Here is a 17,259-nt window from a genome sequence, read left to right on the forward strand (position 1 = left end):
TTTCTGATGAAGTGACATGGAACAGATGTGATCTCCGAGATAATTGTTTTACTGGTTTTACAGCTGCTACATATGACCAAGACAGGATTAGCAAGTGGACAAGTAGACAACTATCCCCCCACTGAAATAATGAAATGTAGTGTTTTATGGGAGTCACTGCTCATGTCAGAAAGCCTGCTAAATAATTAGCGTATCTTGTTAGGCTAACCTGTTATTGCTGTATAAAGTATCCAGCAGACACAAAACAACATTAGCATTTATCTGAAGTCATGTTTCTGGCCATCTGTTCTACTTAAGTCCAGCATTCACTTTATTTTTTGCCTAGTGAGCCTCACATTTCAAGGAGACTTGAATCTTAGATCCTATTTTCATAAATAAAAGATTTTTAAAAATATGCACAACAGCTGCAGTATCATTACGGTGTACTTTTCATTACACAGAAATTGCTAATTTAAAGTTCAGTTCCACTTTAATGTTCTTTCATGCAGACCTAATGATAAATATTTGTGACAGTGGCCACTAAACATATTAATCCAGCCCTGTACATGACCAGAATGCCATGAAATTAGTAATTCTACTTTATTGGTGCATTTCCACATAAAGAAGAACTGACCCACTGCTGATCTACTGCAGACACTGACTAAAGAACTGATGTGATTCCCTTGTGTTGCTGTGTGTACTGCTTCTGCTTTATGTGACTGGAGTCAAAAAGTAAGATTTTACAGGAGTATTTCAAGTGTCAGCTGCAGATTTGGACCTCGTGTAGTGTCTAGGTTTGTTTTAATTGTCTGTAAAGCAGATATTTTTTTTTTCTGGAAAAATTACATTACATTTTCACAAATATGGTCAAGACCTTTGACAGGAATAAAGAAAACACCCTCTTCAGAAAATCTGCATCACTGCATGCCAACAGGAAATCTGTGAGGTCTTTGACAGGTCTGTCAAATTAGGCCTAAGACTGACTGATGAGTTCAAGAGAAGCACAGTGTAGCGCTATCATTATTATACAATCTATCATTTGTGAGCAGGTGTCATTTTCTCACACGGTGGATTCCTCATTTTGTGTGAGAGGACTGATTGCCAAAGGAGTTTTAATGGACAGATTGAACCCTGACGTCTTCTTTCACAATAAATGGGCTGAGAATGAAAGCAGGAATGCAGTGAAAGATGTTTAAAATATTCCTTTATGTCACACATGTCCTTCAGACATGCAGCATTCATCAGTGAGTGAAAGATTAAGGAGTGCCAAACACAGGATTCAGTGTAAATTGAACCACCAGCTGTGGTTTGTTTGGGTGTTGTCAGGTGGTTGCAACACATCTGGCTCAGGTCCTCTGAATTTCCACGTACCTGCAAACTTATTACTAAGATGAACTTTAAAAGATAAGATGAACTTTATTGATCCCGCAGTAGGGAAATTCACTTGTTGTGGCAGCTCACAAGGACAGAAGAGGAGTGCAAAAAGCACTCTATACTATACCAGTTACTATAGCCAGACTTGAAATAACCTCTACATTTTTCTGATTGCACCGTTAAACCACACCATATTTCATGTAAGGTGATGATTCATTGGCACAAGTTTCTCATCAATAATGTCGCTAAGTATAACTCACATTAGATCATTTACAATAAGACAGGCAAGAAAGAGCCATGCCAAGTAATTTTTCCAAGCAACATAACTTGTTGGCTCAGAAAATGTCATTTTTTCTGCAGACACTGGTCACATCTAACTGTTACAAACAATAAAGTAAACAAATGAAAATAACCTTTCATACTGTCATTTTAAATATTTCATTCCTCAAAATGTCCAAACATTATATGAAAAGGTCAATATGTTCTCTCAATTTTTAACATTTCTGCAAAGGATCACTTAAGTTTATATACATTTGCAAACATTTCAGTGCAGACATCACTTCATACAGAATGCAGTCCAGGAAGTCAGTGTTTCAGCTACACTGACTTTCTCAGACACTGTGTCACATGTCACTCTATAGACCAAGTCACCGACCACAGTTGTGGTTTACAATTAGCAATCAGTTAGCAGGTGGGGGACCTGACACAAGGATGAATCTGTATTGTTTTTCCTTTGTTATGTAAGTGTTGTACTTTAAAAGAAAATGATGCCAAATAAGCATTCTGGCTTCTCGATTTTGTTGCACAATTATTTTGTTTTGTATTATGTCTTTCATTATCTTTTATAAGTGCAAATAGATAAACTAAACTAAACAGGATTATGAGGATTTAAGCACAAGTGATGTTTCAAAATGAGGTAAGGCGATCTGGATTTATGGCTTTTTTAACAGAAAGTGGCTTGGATGTATAAATGAAACATTATTGCTAATGTGTTGCCTGTGTTTCCTTTGTAAGGAAGGTCTATACATTTTTTTGAGACTGCTTTATAGTGTAGATTTTCATACTTTCTTTTTTGTGCAAAATACATCATAGGATCCACTGTTTGATAATGAGGTGGATCACAAGATGGAACTGATTACTTCAGAAGTGAAGCCAGGTGGAGCTACAGGTGACACACGCGACAGCCCGATTCCAGAGGAATGCAGTCATCAGACAGGTAAAGAATAGGTATGAAAGGATCAAGTCTTTACTTTTTTCCGGGTCTGGTCTGAGCTTCAAATCTGTTGGTCCAGGTGCTTCTTTGTTTGGTTATCTGAAAGAACAAACGAGCACTAGACATGCTTTTGGATACCTACAGAGTGTGGGGAATTTTAATGGGCACCACCTAAAAGTGGTTTACTTAGAGCTTTCAACTTTTTTAAACAAATCTCTGATAAAAGTGAAACTGCTTTAACGTATGCCTGTAATATATATCCAACTTTCAGAAAATTTGCTTTACGATGATTACTAAATACAGATTTCCATCAAGCTAAAATGGGGGATGAATTTCAGTTTGTCTGGTCATACAGAACATCTGCCTCCCCTTGAAAAGGAGCTAATATAACTGGAATTGATTTGTGATTACATTTTATATACCGTCCACACAACCATCAAAACTATTAAACTATTATATTTATTATTATCATCACTTTTTATTATTATGGCTAATTTCTCTTTGTTGCCTTTTTGTTGTGACCCTGCAGTCATCTGGTAGTCTCTGGGGGTCTGGCCAGGCTCCGCTGGGGCTCCCAGGTATCAGCAGAGAGATAACAGCTGTCATCTGCAGCATAGGTGTTTTTATGTGCTTTGGAAGTGGGCGGGAGGTTGGGTGTGTGATGGCTTTCCAGGTGCAGAGGAGAGCTGCTGTTCGTGCATGTTTGTCCTGGAATGCTGAATTCACTGAATGAATACCTTGTGAAAACTGGACGTCAAATGATTTTCTGCAGCTGAAACAAGAGGTCCTTGTCATCAGGTCTGAGCACATGGAAAAATCAATTCTGCCACCTGCTGGTTCCCTTTTGAATGACATCGAGCCTGTTAACATCAGGTTTTAATTGGCATGCCACAAAGCTTATCCAATTTGTTTTTATCACCTTAAAAATAGTCCAAAAAAGAGAATCATCTTGATTTTTAAAGACACTTTATCTGATTACACCTGGATTATCACAACAGTCTTTCTGCTTGCCTGAACTGAAAATCTATAGATTGACTCCAGATTGCACAGGCTGCCATCAGTGTGTGAATGCTGTAGAATGGTGAGGTGAAGCAGACACTCCAAAGCACTTTGAGCAGTCAGTAGACAAGTAAAACAATATAGAGATGAAATCCATTCAAGAGTCCCAAGAATATCTGAAAGGACAATTTTATTTTAATTTCGTACAATGCTGTATTTACAGCTCGACAATATGGACAACTCCGTATTGATTCAGTCACCCCAATTAGAAAGAAGTTGTTATCCAAACAAAAAAGCATGGATAACTAAAAGAGCTTAAATCAAGGAACAATAAAAAGAAACAAACTTTTGATTATAGGTGATATAATTTAAAAAAAAAAAGTGTCTGAGTGACAGTTCTATCTGCACTGAAACAAAAACAAAACATTTCTAAAATGAAATGTTCACACTGAGACTGCCTTGCTAAAGGTTACCAACAAACTTTTAGTGGCTGCTTCTGATGGTTTGTGCTCAGTCTTTGTACTCCTGGACCTTACTTCAGCCTTTAACAGCATCCTGTCAGACAGACTGACAGACTTAACCATCTATTTTGTTGTGAGCACTTTCATGTAGGAACTATTCTATAATTGTTCTACTATTACTAATTGATCTACTCGTCGATGGGAGGCTAGTTAACCAAGTTAAGTTAGCTAATGTCACAGCTCAGTCAATGCTGCCATTAATGTTTATATTTCACCCTGTCACAGGATTAAGCCTTTTGTCTATGATCAGATGGATGGTTTCTTCTGCATGGTGAGGTGTAGTTTAAAAGAAAGTAGTAAAGAGAAAAAAAAGATCCTCTGACTTTTCATCAAGTATGGATGTTGAAAGACATGGGTAGCCTATTTTCCAGTCAGACAGGCTGTAATGCAAATGTGTTTGATCACAGTATGGGGCATGTATCCCATACTGAGTTTCTGAAACTTGAGTCAGCATGGGACTAAAGCTCAGCACACCTATGCTGCTTCAGTTTGGACCTTTCTTTGTTTTAAATCTCTCATCTCTCAAAGTCTCCCAGGTCCCCCAACTTGCACTTTGTGTAATAAAAAAAAATGCAGTACAGGCATCCTACAATATTGCTTGTTTGTCTTATTCACACTTTCATCTGCAGTAAATTTAGTCACACTTTTGTGTTTTCTCATTTCACTTTTCTTCTTGTCTGAAGAGTTGAGCCATATAGATGTTGCAGCAACTCTCTCCTGCTCCGGGCAAGCCAACAATGACAGCCTGTGCTTGAAAGGTCAAAGAAGCAAAACAGCACAAATCTTATTAGAATATGGGCAACAAATTAAAAAAGATGATATTTTACATTTGTGTGACAGTAAGATGGGTAAGGAAGCAGGAGGTGGATGCCTCAGAGTTCAGCTCATGGATGTGGTTATAAGTCTGCCAGAGATGATAGGGTGACAGGAGCTGCAGGCAAACAGCTTAGATGGGATAAAAAAAGGCCTTCCTTGGTTTTAATCCCACATGCAGGTACAGTGCACAGCAACAACAACAACACACACACACACCTCAGCATGCACACGAGCTCACTTTGCTCACATACGCTTGTACACCAGGCAGATGGCATAATCAGCCTGCTCGTCACTTGTGTCTTTTTGAAGGCTAGATAGCTGAGGTGTCAGCACTGTGGATAGTGCTGAATAATTTCACAGGACTGATTCATACCATAATGAGGTGTTTGATGGACACATTTGTTACATAAGATGCAGAAGCGTCTGTGACCTGATTTTCATGTTTTTGATGCAGGGATCTGAGCTAACAGCTGGGTAAGCGAGAAGCAGGCACATGGCAGCTCTCTAACCTCAACATGTGATGCAGATCAGGGAGTAATAATGTGATTCTTTACTGGCCTCTGCCTGGAAGTTCTCCTTTCAAGTTTTTGGTCTGCTCAAAGAGGTCAAAGATCAGCCTGGAGCTGGAACATAATCTCTGTCTCACTTAATCGTCAGCAAGTTTCACATCCAGTAATTCTTCTGGAAGGACACCATTTTGCTACAAGGCTGTTTATATGTAACGTTTTCTGTGCCTGTAGTTGTGGTTTGAAGGACAAAACGAGCCGTGGATATTAAGTCCTGCAGATGTGGTTTTACTGAATCAAACGAAAGCTATACAAGGCTACATGCAAGGCAAGTACAGCTAATCTCTGCAGCACATTTTCCAAATTTTGACTAAACCGAATGGTTGAATTATCTAGGAAAGTATTTCCAGTACTAAGTATGTTTTCATGTATAGTCTTTTTTCAACGAACCAAACTCTGTCCCCTTAAAGTGGACCAAAAAATTATTTTTGCTTTTCACATTAGTCATGTCGACTAATGTGAAAGAGATCCCCGTTCTCTCACAGCAAGCTATTTGGAATCGAAAGTAGTTTTCCGAGCTGTTTTCCAGCTTCTGAAGCTGGAAGTGACAAATAGAAGCCCCTGAAGTCGGAATTCCAACTAGTCAACTTGGTCGTCTGCAGAGGACACCGAGTTTGCAAATCAAGATGACTGCCCAGAGCATCATCTGTAAATAAAAGCTGTGGTTTTGTGTGTGCTTTTGTTTTTTCTGTGTCCAATTTAGTAAGCCAGATACAAAATACTGCCTTACTGCTGCCTATAGACATATAGCTTTGGTCTTGTTGAAATACCACGTAATGTGTTGTTTATCAACTGGTGCTGCTTGTAACCAGTCGGTGTTGCTATAACAACAATGACTGAAAAATGTTACAAATGACTTTGTCTTGTGTTAGGGCAAATAGAACGCATCCAAGTCTGTTTCCACCAGGCGTGATGTCGCTCCAAGTCTTACTAGTACCCATCGAATGCAGGATCTTTCTGGTCCTCTTCAGCTCTGATGAGGCCTCCGTCATCTTTCTGCTCACATTCAGACCTTTTCTGCTTTGAATTATCAGTAACATACACAGTAGTTAGAGTAGCCCACAGACATAAAGAAAATCAAAATAGAATTGTTCAGATTTCATGTGAACACAAAAAGATATTGAAGAAACTTGTTGTTTCAAAGGGGTCTGAGTTTGTTTGCTGTGTTCACATACATGCAAAAATGCTTATTAATTGCCCTGAGTTCATTTGGACAGCTGAAAGGTCCCGAGTGTGAAAACACCCTCCTTTTGTACAGGACTGTATCTACCAAGGAGGACACTAAGATCATGTCCTCAGTACTGCATGTAACAGTCTGTCCAATGCAGAAGGTAAAAGGAAGTGACTGCAGCATCCACCTATCCGCTAGATAATGGAAGCATGGATATCATTAATCCATGGAATTATTCAGACAATTTAATGAGAACCCAAGCTTCCTGGAATAATGTTAATTCTCAAAAAATGATTACATTAGAGGTGTAAGCTATAAAAAAAATATCCCTTCTGATTATATCTTCTTGTGAACAAAATAAGCCTAGAGTGCCTTACTGTATATGCTGGAACCTGGACTCCAGGATCATCTTGAAACCTCTGAATAATGTACAAAAACCACTGTAAACACTTTGTGAAGTACTGCACACCACCCGTCAGTAGATGATGCTAGAGAGCCGTGCAGAGCAGAGTGCTTCCATTACCATGGTGATGATGTGCATGCATTATGGTGTAGATGTGCTGCTGCTGCAGGCTCAGTGTTCCCATAGAGAATCTGAGAGGAGACAGAGCTCAGGGGTCTAACGTGGGCCGACCCATTAGCCTGCAGGGAACAATCCAAATCCCCCTTTAAATAGACAATGGTTGATTTGACTTGGCGCCTTGAGCCGGTGCATGGGGAGTAGGTGCTTAGGCTGGCTACGCTTGCCTGAGCAACATTACAGTCAACATCTGTCTGATAGAGACCCATTTAGAAGGCCTGTTGTTAGCAACCAAAGCATCTCATCACAGAAGCTCTTTTAACAGCAGGCTTTGAAACCTTGAAGGCTTTCAGTCTTAGCTGTAAGACAGTATTAGAAATTAATGTCTATGCTGTTTTCTTAACATCTGACACTTAGTTTTCACAATGTGGAAAATGACTTTGAACCACAGCAATCAAGCCTATTTTTTGGCAAAATATATGTATCTTTATTAATAATACATCAAACGACTATATAGTATGATGAAGAGATGACCTCACAGATGAGTGTTGTCTGTGTCTACTGATGTTTGTGCCTTACAAAATTTTGTTGTCACCTTGATCTGCTGCCTTCAAGTTGCCACTGACTTAATGCAGCTGTATGTAACGGTAATGCGTCAGTGGGGCAACATTCATGACAAGGTCATTTCACCTGACACCTGTTCAACCTGTTTAAATTTAACAGAGGTCAATGGGCAATCATTTGCCAAATAAAAATAGACATAGATGACAGAATTTTGTTGACCTTAATGTTAGTATCAGCAAGGTTTGGTTCCAAGGTTTAAAATATTAGCATTCAGGAGTCCTGGCCAACTGGTGAATAGTCAAAAGAATATGTGTAAGTTATATGTGATTGCTGTGTTGTAGCCACAGAGGAAGGAGAAATCTGAACCTTCAAGCATGGCCTGATCTGTTTTTCTCAGCACCAGTGATGACCTTGCCACTCTGTCCTGAAGACTGGACACAAGCTTTGGTCTTCTGCCATTTTGAAAGGTAAAACATTTCACAGAATCAGTTTCAAAAGGGGCAGAATATAAAGTTTGTTACATTTGTCAGCTGCAATTCAAGACACAGCAGCAATTTTCCTACATGGTAGTGTCCTTTAACTCCTCTTTGTTACACCATACTGGCCTGCTTGCAGTGTAAGAATGAAAGAAGCCTGTGAATATTCTCATTCATCCAGGTCATGGTTATCTCAAGGAAATTCAAATCCAAGAGGCTTCATCAGTTCATGCTCGCTTGACAAGCCTAGTCTTGGATGAGAGGTGAAACGTCTTCAAAGACAAATAACTAAGTCCAGCTGCATTTGATTGAATTTCCTTGAGATATGTAAGAATGAAAGCAATGATTTTCACTGTCCATTTTTTCTGTTGAGTTTAAATTTCATGAATCTAGTACTGCTGTTTCACCTTAGATTTCATTTTTAGGTTTTAAAGCCTGTTAAGCTTAAAATGCTAGGTCCCCTTTGGGTGCTGTTACTCCTGTTACTCCTACCATCTCTATTGCATTTCTGACGGTGCACATTCCTAATCAGCTAAATTTTGGACACAGGAAGAGTGCCATTCATGTTCACTGACACTGCCCGGCTTATCTGAGCACTAACTTCTGATTTCAAAAACTGTCCCCTTTTGGATGTTGAGGAACACGCTCCAGTGCACGAGCAGGCCATTATTTACTGTTGGCATTTGCAGCCCATTGACTCTGTGTAAACTCAAGTCTTCTCATCAATAAGCACGTGGTGCATCCATCCCTCTTACAGCAGCCATTTATTGACAGTTGAGCTTTTGGGAGATGCTGCAAATGAGAGCCTCCTTCATAAAAATGCCATCTGATCACTATTAGCTTTGATCGGGTGGCATCGGGCCATTGTTAACAAACGCTTCGATTGGAAGCTTGCCATACAAAATGAATAGCCATCTGCTGTGGGTATAGTGGCTGTAAACAGCTTCAGATGGCTGTGCAGAGAGAGACAGAGGTATTTATCAGCCAGTCATCGTCAGCCCTGTTTGCTCTGTGCTCTCTCTCTCTCTCTGGTTCTCTCTTTTAATTGTTTCTCACTCTTCTCCTTCAGCTCTTCCACTTTCCTCTCTCTGCTTTTTTTTTTTTATAACTCTGTACTTTATTTTGGTTCCATCCCTCAGTACAGGATTAAACCAACAGCATACATTTTAGACATTTTTTTTTTATCTAGGTTGACAAATGACCATGACAAACAACTTTATACAGTATGCATCTTAGTAAGTCGTGCCAGAATTCTGTCATTCATTGAGACTTAAAGGATAAGACTGGTTTTATTCTATATTTTCCTCCTCAGCAAATCCGATGAAAATCCCCAAACCAACAGTGCATTAGTTTGTCTCTCACTACTACTCGATTTGGCCAGCCACTCTTGGGCATTTTTCTCCAAGCCCATTGACCCTGTGTGGAAAAGTCTTTTCATATCTTTAAAAATAAAGACAGGGTTGTTCCCTGACCAATACCAGCATTGCAAATTCATCCACGTTCCTCCAAGCCAGCAGCGTCCTGTACACCTCTAAACAACTTAACAGGTTCTACTGCCAAAGTAGCCACCATCCATACACAGCAAGCATCTTGTGTAAGTTCAGTCCAGCTACAGTATAGCCACCTGGAATAGTTTAGATTAGTTACATCAAGGGTGCCGACAAAGAATGCATCAAAACTGTACACTTGATTAGAATGGAGCTGTTATTACCGTAATGTGCTTTTTAAGTAAGTAAAAATGTCTGCTGTGAAAAAGACCTCTGGGGCTCTCAGAGCACTGAAAAAGCTATAGCTTTGGATACATATTATATATTTGTTAGTACAATAAATTCATTGTCTTTTCATTGGAGTTATTGATTGATTATTGAACACAGAACATCACCAGATTTGTCTTTTAGGTATTTTTTTTTAAAATAATAAGCTTGTTTAATTTTTGTTGGTCGGCTTTCTAAAAACAAATCAGTCTTAATTCTTATTCTCATCCTCATTATTCCAACCTGCATTTGCTACACACACACACGCGCGCGCATACACACACAGTAGATAAGCCATTTGGGAGAGTATCATTAGCATGAGTGTGAGTGTAATGTTCCCATATGGCATGAAAACATAAACTGTGTGTGTGTGTGTGTGTGTGTTGGCCAGGTTTGAAAAGGATCTTTCATCTTCCTCTGACAAAAGAATTCGTCCAGTCAGCACAGCTGTCTATTTGCCGCCTATTTTTCCCAGCGCGTGTCCCGATTAATCCGAACGTTGTGCCAAACAGCTAAGCGTTCTCTTCCACCTCTCCTTTTATTCCTGCTATTTTGACCTATCAGTCTTTTGCACTGTCTTCCTCTCTGTTTCCTCTTAGACAATCTCATTCCTGCTCTTTTTTTCCCTCTTTTCACTCTGATCTTTCCTTCTCCGCCCACTTCCTCTCCGGCCTGCTCTCTTGTCTTCTGCTCTATCATTGTTCCCTCACAGTTTTCTTCTCCCTTTTCCTTCTGTTTCTGTCCTGCTTTCTCTTTCTCTGAGTCTGAGTGTCTCTGTGTTTCCTCTCCTCTCCCCATCCTCAGAGCCCTCAGTCTTTTCTCTGCTATGTAACAGAGAGTGACATGTTTGGCAGTTCCTCTACTCTCTCCTCTCATAAGGAATTACAGTCGTGACCCACTTCCACATGCAGCCACTGTCACATCTACATGGCTGTGGAACAATTTGTGTCACAAACTGCCAAAGAGAAAGACATGCAAACTAGTGGACCACCCTAGCTGCATGGATGTTATATAATATTTGAAGTAATGTCTAGCTACTTAAAAGGAATTCAAATGACTGCTTTGTTGACTTGTGTTTTTAAAAAGTTGTACTGATAAAAGTTCAGCTTTATTTGTCAGGTCTGAATTTGAGTTACTTAATTACAAAAACTGTTGTTGTTTAGCTCTGCCCACTAGGTTAAATTTAACCATTGAGGTTATGTTGCAATTACTGAATGTCTAATCTTGGCATTACTAGCTTAGTTCGCAGCATGTCATCTTAATCTCAAACTTTTATTAGTGTCACTTTGTCTCAATGCAGTAGTGGTCTGATTAAATATCAAATGAAAAAGGTCAGATGTTTTAGTGGAATAAACAAAGCAGTTCTACTTGTTTCCTCCTGTAGCTGGTATTCTGCCTTTATCTGCACAATGCCTCTGACTTCTCAGAGGTGCAGTGATGTTGAGCTTTTCCCCAGAAACAAAGAGATTACCATACATAGTGTAACTCTCAATGTCATAGACAGGATGTCTTTGTTATTAGAAAACCTGATCTGAATCTTGAAAACTTCATTACTGAATATTTGCATTTGCTTTGTGATCTTCAGCAGCATTATGTCTTTAATTTGATAAAACCGGAAAGGACCCTGGTGACGACGGTTATTAGAATATTTCAATTACCTTTCTCATTACTCATGCAGTACTTCATTATTTTGTGATCTTGTAACTCATTTACATAGTGATGAATGGAACTTTTTAATTAGTTCTTGCTGCGGCCTTGAAAACAAAGCACAGCTGAAAAATTGTTTGTGACCTCTATGTTTAAGAATGTGAATGGATGAATTTTTCTTTACTCTGATGTGCCTCTCCACCATTACTATGGTTATCACATGTTTGGTATTGAAATATTGTATATCATGACTTTTATGGGGGCTTCAATCTTAAGATGACAAGTACAAGTCTCCCTAGCACCTCACTTTCAACACACTAAGACCTTCACTCTCAAGTCCAACATCAATCTTATCACAACCCTAATTCTAGGCCCATCCTTTAAAGAACGGTGTTACATTTTTTGAAAAATACTTAATTTATTAGTTGCTGAGATTAGATGAGAGCATTAATACCCTTTTTTTTCTTTATGGTAAATGTAAAGCTACTGCCAGCAGACAGTTTTCTTGAATTAGAATTTCTTGGCAGGGTGCAGTGACTTCTTGTAGTCCTTTGTGTTAAGCTAAACTAACTGCCTACTGGCTGGAGCTTCACACTTAGCTTACAAATATTAGAGTGGTATCAGTGTTCTCATCTGACTCACAGCAAGAGAAAGAGAGAGGAAGAATTTTATCAAAATGTTGAAATATTCACTTAAACTCTGGTCCTCAAGAAACTAATCCTTAAAATTTGAAAGATGAAAATGTCCATTATTTGAATGCCCAAAGTTGGTTCACTTAAGGACAAAATCAAAGCACTCACCAACCCACACAAGGCAAAAATACAACATGCGCACACACAGTCAGTAGATCTGGCACCGTAACATGGACTGGTGCCATAATCTGTGGATGCCACATTTCTCTGGGCTTTGTGACATTGCTGGACTTGCAGCTCTGAGAGTTTCACACCCTGCTTTCACTGTGTGCTGAGGCTGTATGACTGTGTTTTTTAGCTGCTTTATGTCAGGACAGAGAGAACTTTTTATATGCGGCGTAGTTTCACCTACCAGTTTCAGAACACAGAGAGAGCTGAGTATTTTACAGTATCTTCCTCTGTTATTACAAAGAATTGAAAGTATATTTTTTTTCATTTTCAGTTTTTAAAAGTCAGTGGAAGACAGCCCACAGACTGGTAGCTGAGACTCACAGAACAGTGAAACAGAAGTTTTTAAAGGACAAAGTGAACTCGACCTGTTTGAGAGGTGAAAACAAAGCAGACAAACGTTTGGAGAATTTAAGTGTTGTTAAGAAAGTGTGACGAGAGCCTGGTAAGTGCCACCCAGCAGGTGGAATTTTATTTTCAGTTTTTAAGTTGAGTGGGATGACTCAAACATACCCAAACCTTTTCAAATGATTATCTGGTATTAGTGGTTTTACTGCTTAAAAGTGTCATTGCAGTGTGTAGACCCTTGGTTTGTTCCTCTGCTTTCCTTTGTCTCTTATTGTCTTGAATTTCAGATTCCCCACTGCCCTTTGTGTAGTCCATGTATTTTGGCAAACAGTTTAAGAAACTGTGCTTTTTTTATATTTTCATTTCTACATGAGTGATTCATGGAGATCTTAACTAACTCAGAACAGTAAATAAATGACAATATCATTCTGTAAATGAAGTAAAATACAGTAAATGTTTGTTGGAGGATCACATCTGACATTATCAGTTTTTTTAAAGCTTTATTTGAGGCATACTATCTTCAAAGTAGACAAAGCTTAGCTTATTTCTTAACAGGGTTAATACAAATGAGAGTTATATGTTAACCCCCTGTAATAAACCAGTAATACTATACATATCATTTAAGTCTCTTTTTCATGCTTGAAGTACATTTTGTACTGTTAACTGAAGGTAACCTGTGCAGTTTTTGACCCCTGTTGTACATGCACATGTGATGTAATGACTCCGGTTTCACGCTCTGTTGCTGATCAAAGACACACAGGCAGGTGAATGCAAAAAATCCTGGGTTACTGAAGATATTTTTCACAGGAAAAAAGAAAAAAAAAATGAAATACAAGGGTCAAAATTCCGAGGATTCACCTTTATAATCCAAAGATTATGAAAAAAATGAATGAAAAATCAAACTTAATTTTCAATTTTCAAGGGAGATGCAGCGCTTAACATGTTTGATGCTGGTGATCCTGTGGGTAGTGCAGCTTGTGGAGGGCTGTCCTAATGCCTGTAAGTGCTCCAGGAAGTCTGGTGAAGGAAAGTCAGAGGTCAATTGTCATAAGAGGGGGCTTCGTGCCTTCCCCACCAACCTGCCCACTGATGCCTGGATTCTCAAACTCGGTGAGTACCTTGTGGTTAACCAAACTCCTAAGACTGGGACATTTGAGGCATTTGATAATTCATGTGACTTTTACTCTAGATATACAGGAACTTTTAAGTAACCAAGTTTCTTACTGTTGTGTAAAGGTGAGAATGGCATCACAGACCTGAAGGCCTTCGCTCTGAAATCTGTTCCAAAGATTGAGAGCATCAATCTGGAACGAAATGCCATCAAGTCAATTCACCCTCAGACCTTCTCTGGTGCAACGCGACTGATGCTTCTCAATCTTTATGGCAACCACATCACCAGCCTTCCACCGAGGGGATTTCGGGTAATAAAGAGTCCAAGAAGGAATTATATGTATAGCAGTCACACTGCAATAAAATTGTTGTTTCAAATTGTTGTTTCATCCATCTCTCTAGGACCTCCTGAACCTTCGCTTCCTGATGCTGGGACAGAACCAGATTGGGATCCTCAAACCTGAGATGTTTGCGGGAATGAGGAACTTGTCAGACTTAGACCTTCCTCTCAATGCATTGACAACGCTCCCATCTAATGCCTTTAAGCCTCTGATCGCACTCAAAGTTCTGGACCTTTCCATGAATCGCATTCAGAGGATCTCTCCTAAGGCCTTCACTGGCCTAAGCCAGCTCCTGTTTCTCAACTTAGACAATAACAGGTCAAAGCATATGCCCACAGTGGATACTTTTTACGTACGATAACGTTTTAATGCCAAACCTGCTGTGGTTGTGTGCAGTGAGAAGTAAACTCCTATATCAAGCACACTGAAATGTCAGGGCCACTTCACTATCCCTGGATTTATGTTGGATGATAATATAGTGCACAATTTACATTCATAAGTGCCCTATACTTTGTAATGAAAGTATGGAGTTGAAGGACGTCCATGCATGCATTCACTCAATGAAATCCAAAGTTTTACAAAACCACACAGATGATGCACAAAAGCATTTTCAGATCTGATGTTCTAATTGGCAGAATGTCTGTCTCTTCCAAAACTGTTACAACAAAACAAAAGCAAAACGAAAACAAAACAAAAGACAACTACTGCAACTACTATCTTCGGGTTCTTCCTGAAATGACTAGTGCTGTCATTGTTATTGGTCTTAGGGCATATTGGTCATCACTGGGTCCATCCCCACTTTAGCATAAACTCTGCTGAATGGCAGCAAGCAGCTACTGTTTTACCTTCACTCTGATTTCTACATTGAGGAGGCAAAACTTAGTTTGCACTCATCGCCTGATAAGAGCAAAATGTATTATGTGTTCATACTGAACAATAGATGTTTACATTCATTTTAGATACAGTTGTTGTACTCTGTGTTGATTTTAATTAAGGAATTTTGACTCTCTCTCCACAACAGTCTGAAGACTATTCCAGTTGGAGCATTCAGGCCACTGCACTCTCTGGAGATGCTTGTTTTAGACAACAACCTTCTTTCCACACTGAGCCTGTCAGCATTGGATGGTCTGGGCAACTTACAGGTAACATATTGTGTATACACAAACTGAAAATCAGAATCACTTTCAATATGAAAAATAATCAGATCAGATTAATCAAAAGTTTCATTTTCTGTTGAGGTTTAAAATCAGCACCTTCTTGGTAATTTAAGATCACCTTCACAGCTGGGACAACTGGGTGACTTTACCAGTGAACATTTTTACATCCACCTAAATTCAGTCACCACACGCACCTGGCTGCTCGTACGCTCACTGCATTACAGATAAGTTTTGTGATTTGGTCAGCTAAATGCCTCAAAAATAAATGTGCTGAGTACTGAACCAGGAACTCTACCTGAGGAACAACGAGCTGGATCACCTGCCACCTGACGTGTTCAGGAACATGGCCAGGCTTTCTCAGTTGGCTCTCAGTGGAAATCGCCTGAAGACAGTGGACGGAAACATGTTCGCCCATATGCCTGGTAAGACTACCACCAGCGTGCCTTTTTAGTGTCCCATTTTCACAGGAACAAAGGAATGACTCATAATAGTAGAAGGAGAAATGACCACATACTTTACTGTTTCCAGCACGATTCATTTTTAGCATTCATTTTTTTTATAATTTATTTTTTCTGACCTCTCTAAGACTTGAAGAAGCTGTACCTCCATGACAACCCATGGCAGTGTGACTGTAACATCACCTCCCTGGTGCAGTGGATGGGACAGACCAAGGCCACTCTGTCACCACAGGGCGCCCTGAGATGTCAGAGTCCTCTGGAACTCCGGAACAAGAGTTTATTCAGCCTTCAAGCCAACAAACTGCTCTGCCCTGCCTAACCCCAGAAAACCTCATGGCCCATGGATTCAAACAAACCTCTACTTTGTATACTGAGCCTGTCTTTGAGAAATCATATGAGAAGCAAGGTCACTCCACAAAGCTCCGATGAAGTCAATAATTTTCCCTGTTGGATTGTATCCTGCTCCTTCTCTGCTTTAGGGTTAGGGTTAGAGAAGCATATTGATGCACCCAGCTAAAAATCCTGCATAAAACATCAGGTTGGCTTGACCAACATGTATTTATGAGTGTATTTTCAATGTATACTGGAGCACAAAACCCTTAGACTGCAGTGAAAGCATAAAAATCACTGTAAACTGAAGAAAGAACAAGTGCTGTCCCTTATCTCCAAATTCAACACTAAGATTAATATTATAATCTCATATTGCGCTTGTCAAATAGAAGCTACGCAGGTTTGGGAAGTGACGGATTACATGCAATGGAATTATATTAATCCGATTCCAGGAAATAGTTTGTCTAATCTTTCAGGGTTAATGTTAAAAAAAAAAGAAAGGCTTTTGGGTAGTGAGATGATCGACGCTGCCTGAATGTGAACAGCTGAAACTACAAGTGAAAAAAGCTACAGATAATCAAAATGTATTGGAATTTTAATCTCTAAATTAAATTCAAGTGAAATAACGAAGATGATCCAGGCTGATGTTGCCACGCAGCCCAACAGTGACGCACTATGTGGCTAAAAGTATGTGGATACATAAGCCTGTTACTGAACATAACTACAGTGGGCAATAACACAAGTTAGTCTATATAGCCCAGAATCACAAATCACAATTTGCCTGAAGTATATAACACCCTCTGTCCTTAGAGCCACAAAAACATTAATGAGGTGCAGCATAGATGCAGGGCTGTAGAGTGTGGCTCACACTGTTCCAGTTCACCCCAAAGTGTTGAGGTCTGGGCTCTATGCAGGTCAGTCAAATTCTTGCACATCAAACTTAATACTAAATATTTCTTTGTGCCCTGGTGCATTGTCAGGTTGGAACAAGAGAGAACCTTTCTCAAAACGTTGCCACAAGGCATCTGAAATATCCTTGTATGCTGTAGCATTAG

General features: G+C 39.5%; 1 protein-coding gene across 11 annotated transcripts; it reads left to right on the plus strand.

The window, feature by feature from the left end:
• Positions 1-1,993: 1,993 nt before the first annotated feature.
• si:dkey-1j5.4 (leucine-rich repeat-containing protein 15) lies at positions 1,994-16,704 on the plus strand. 11 transcript variants are annotated; one of them, XM_046373927.1, is made up of 10 exons: positions 2,016-2,093; positions 2,203-2,269; positions 2,446-2,569; positions 8,121-8,190; positions 13,731-13,918; positions 14,045-14,229; positions 14,321-14,577; positions 15,281-15,401; positions 15,703-15,838; positions 16,003-16,704. In XM_046373927.1, the coding sequence occupies exons 2-10, from the start codon at positions 2,255-2,257 to the stop codon at positions 16,191-16,193; spliced, it is 1,287 nt and encodes a 428-aa protein (XP_046229883.1). In that variant the 5' UTR covers positions 2,016-2,093; positions 2,203-2,254; the 3' UTR covers positions 16,194-16,704. The 11 variants fall into 11 exon arrangements, with proteins under 11 accessions (XP_046229884.1, XP_046229885.1, XP_046229890.1 ...); XM_046373928.1 differs by having other exon boundaries at positions 1,994-2,269; positions 8,065-8,190; XM_046373931.1 differs by lacking the exons at positions 2,016-2,093; positions 2,203-2,269 and adding an exon at positions 5,643-5,736 and having other exon boundaries at positions 2,454-2,569; positions 8,065-8,190.
• Positions 16,705-17,259: the final 555 nt, after the last annotated feature.

Source organism: Scatophagus argus, chromosome 19, assembly GCF_020382885.2.
Source record: "Scatophagus argus isolate fScaArg1 chromosome 19, fScaArg1.pri, whole genome shotgun sequence".
NCBI lineage: Eukaryota > Metazoa > Chordata > Actinopteri > Scatophagidae > Scatophagus > Scatophagus argus.

Excerpts from the sequence above, each read along its gene's own strand:
- si:dkey-1j5.4 (XM_046373927.1), top strand. Across the intron at positions 14,578-15,280 it reads CTCAACTTAGACAATAACAG|TCTGAAGACTATTCCAGTTG; the intron begins GTCAAAGCATAT and ends TCTCCACAACAG. Across the intron at positions 15,402-15,702 it reads ATGGTCTGGGCAACTTACAG|GAACTCTACCTGAGGAACAA; the intron begins GTAACATATTGT and ends GTACTGAACCAG.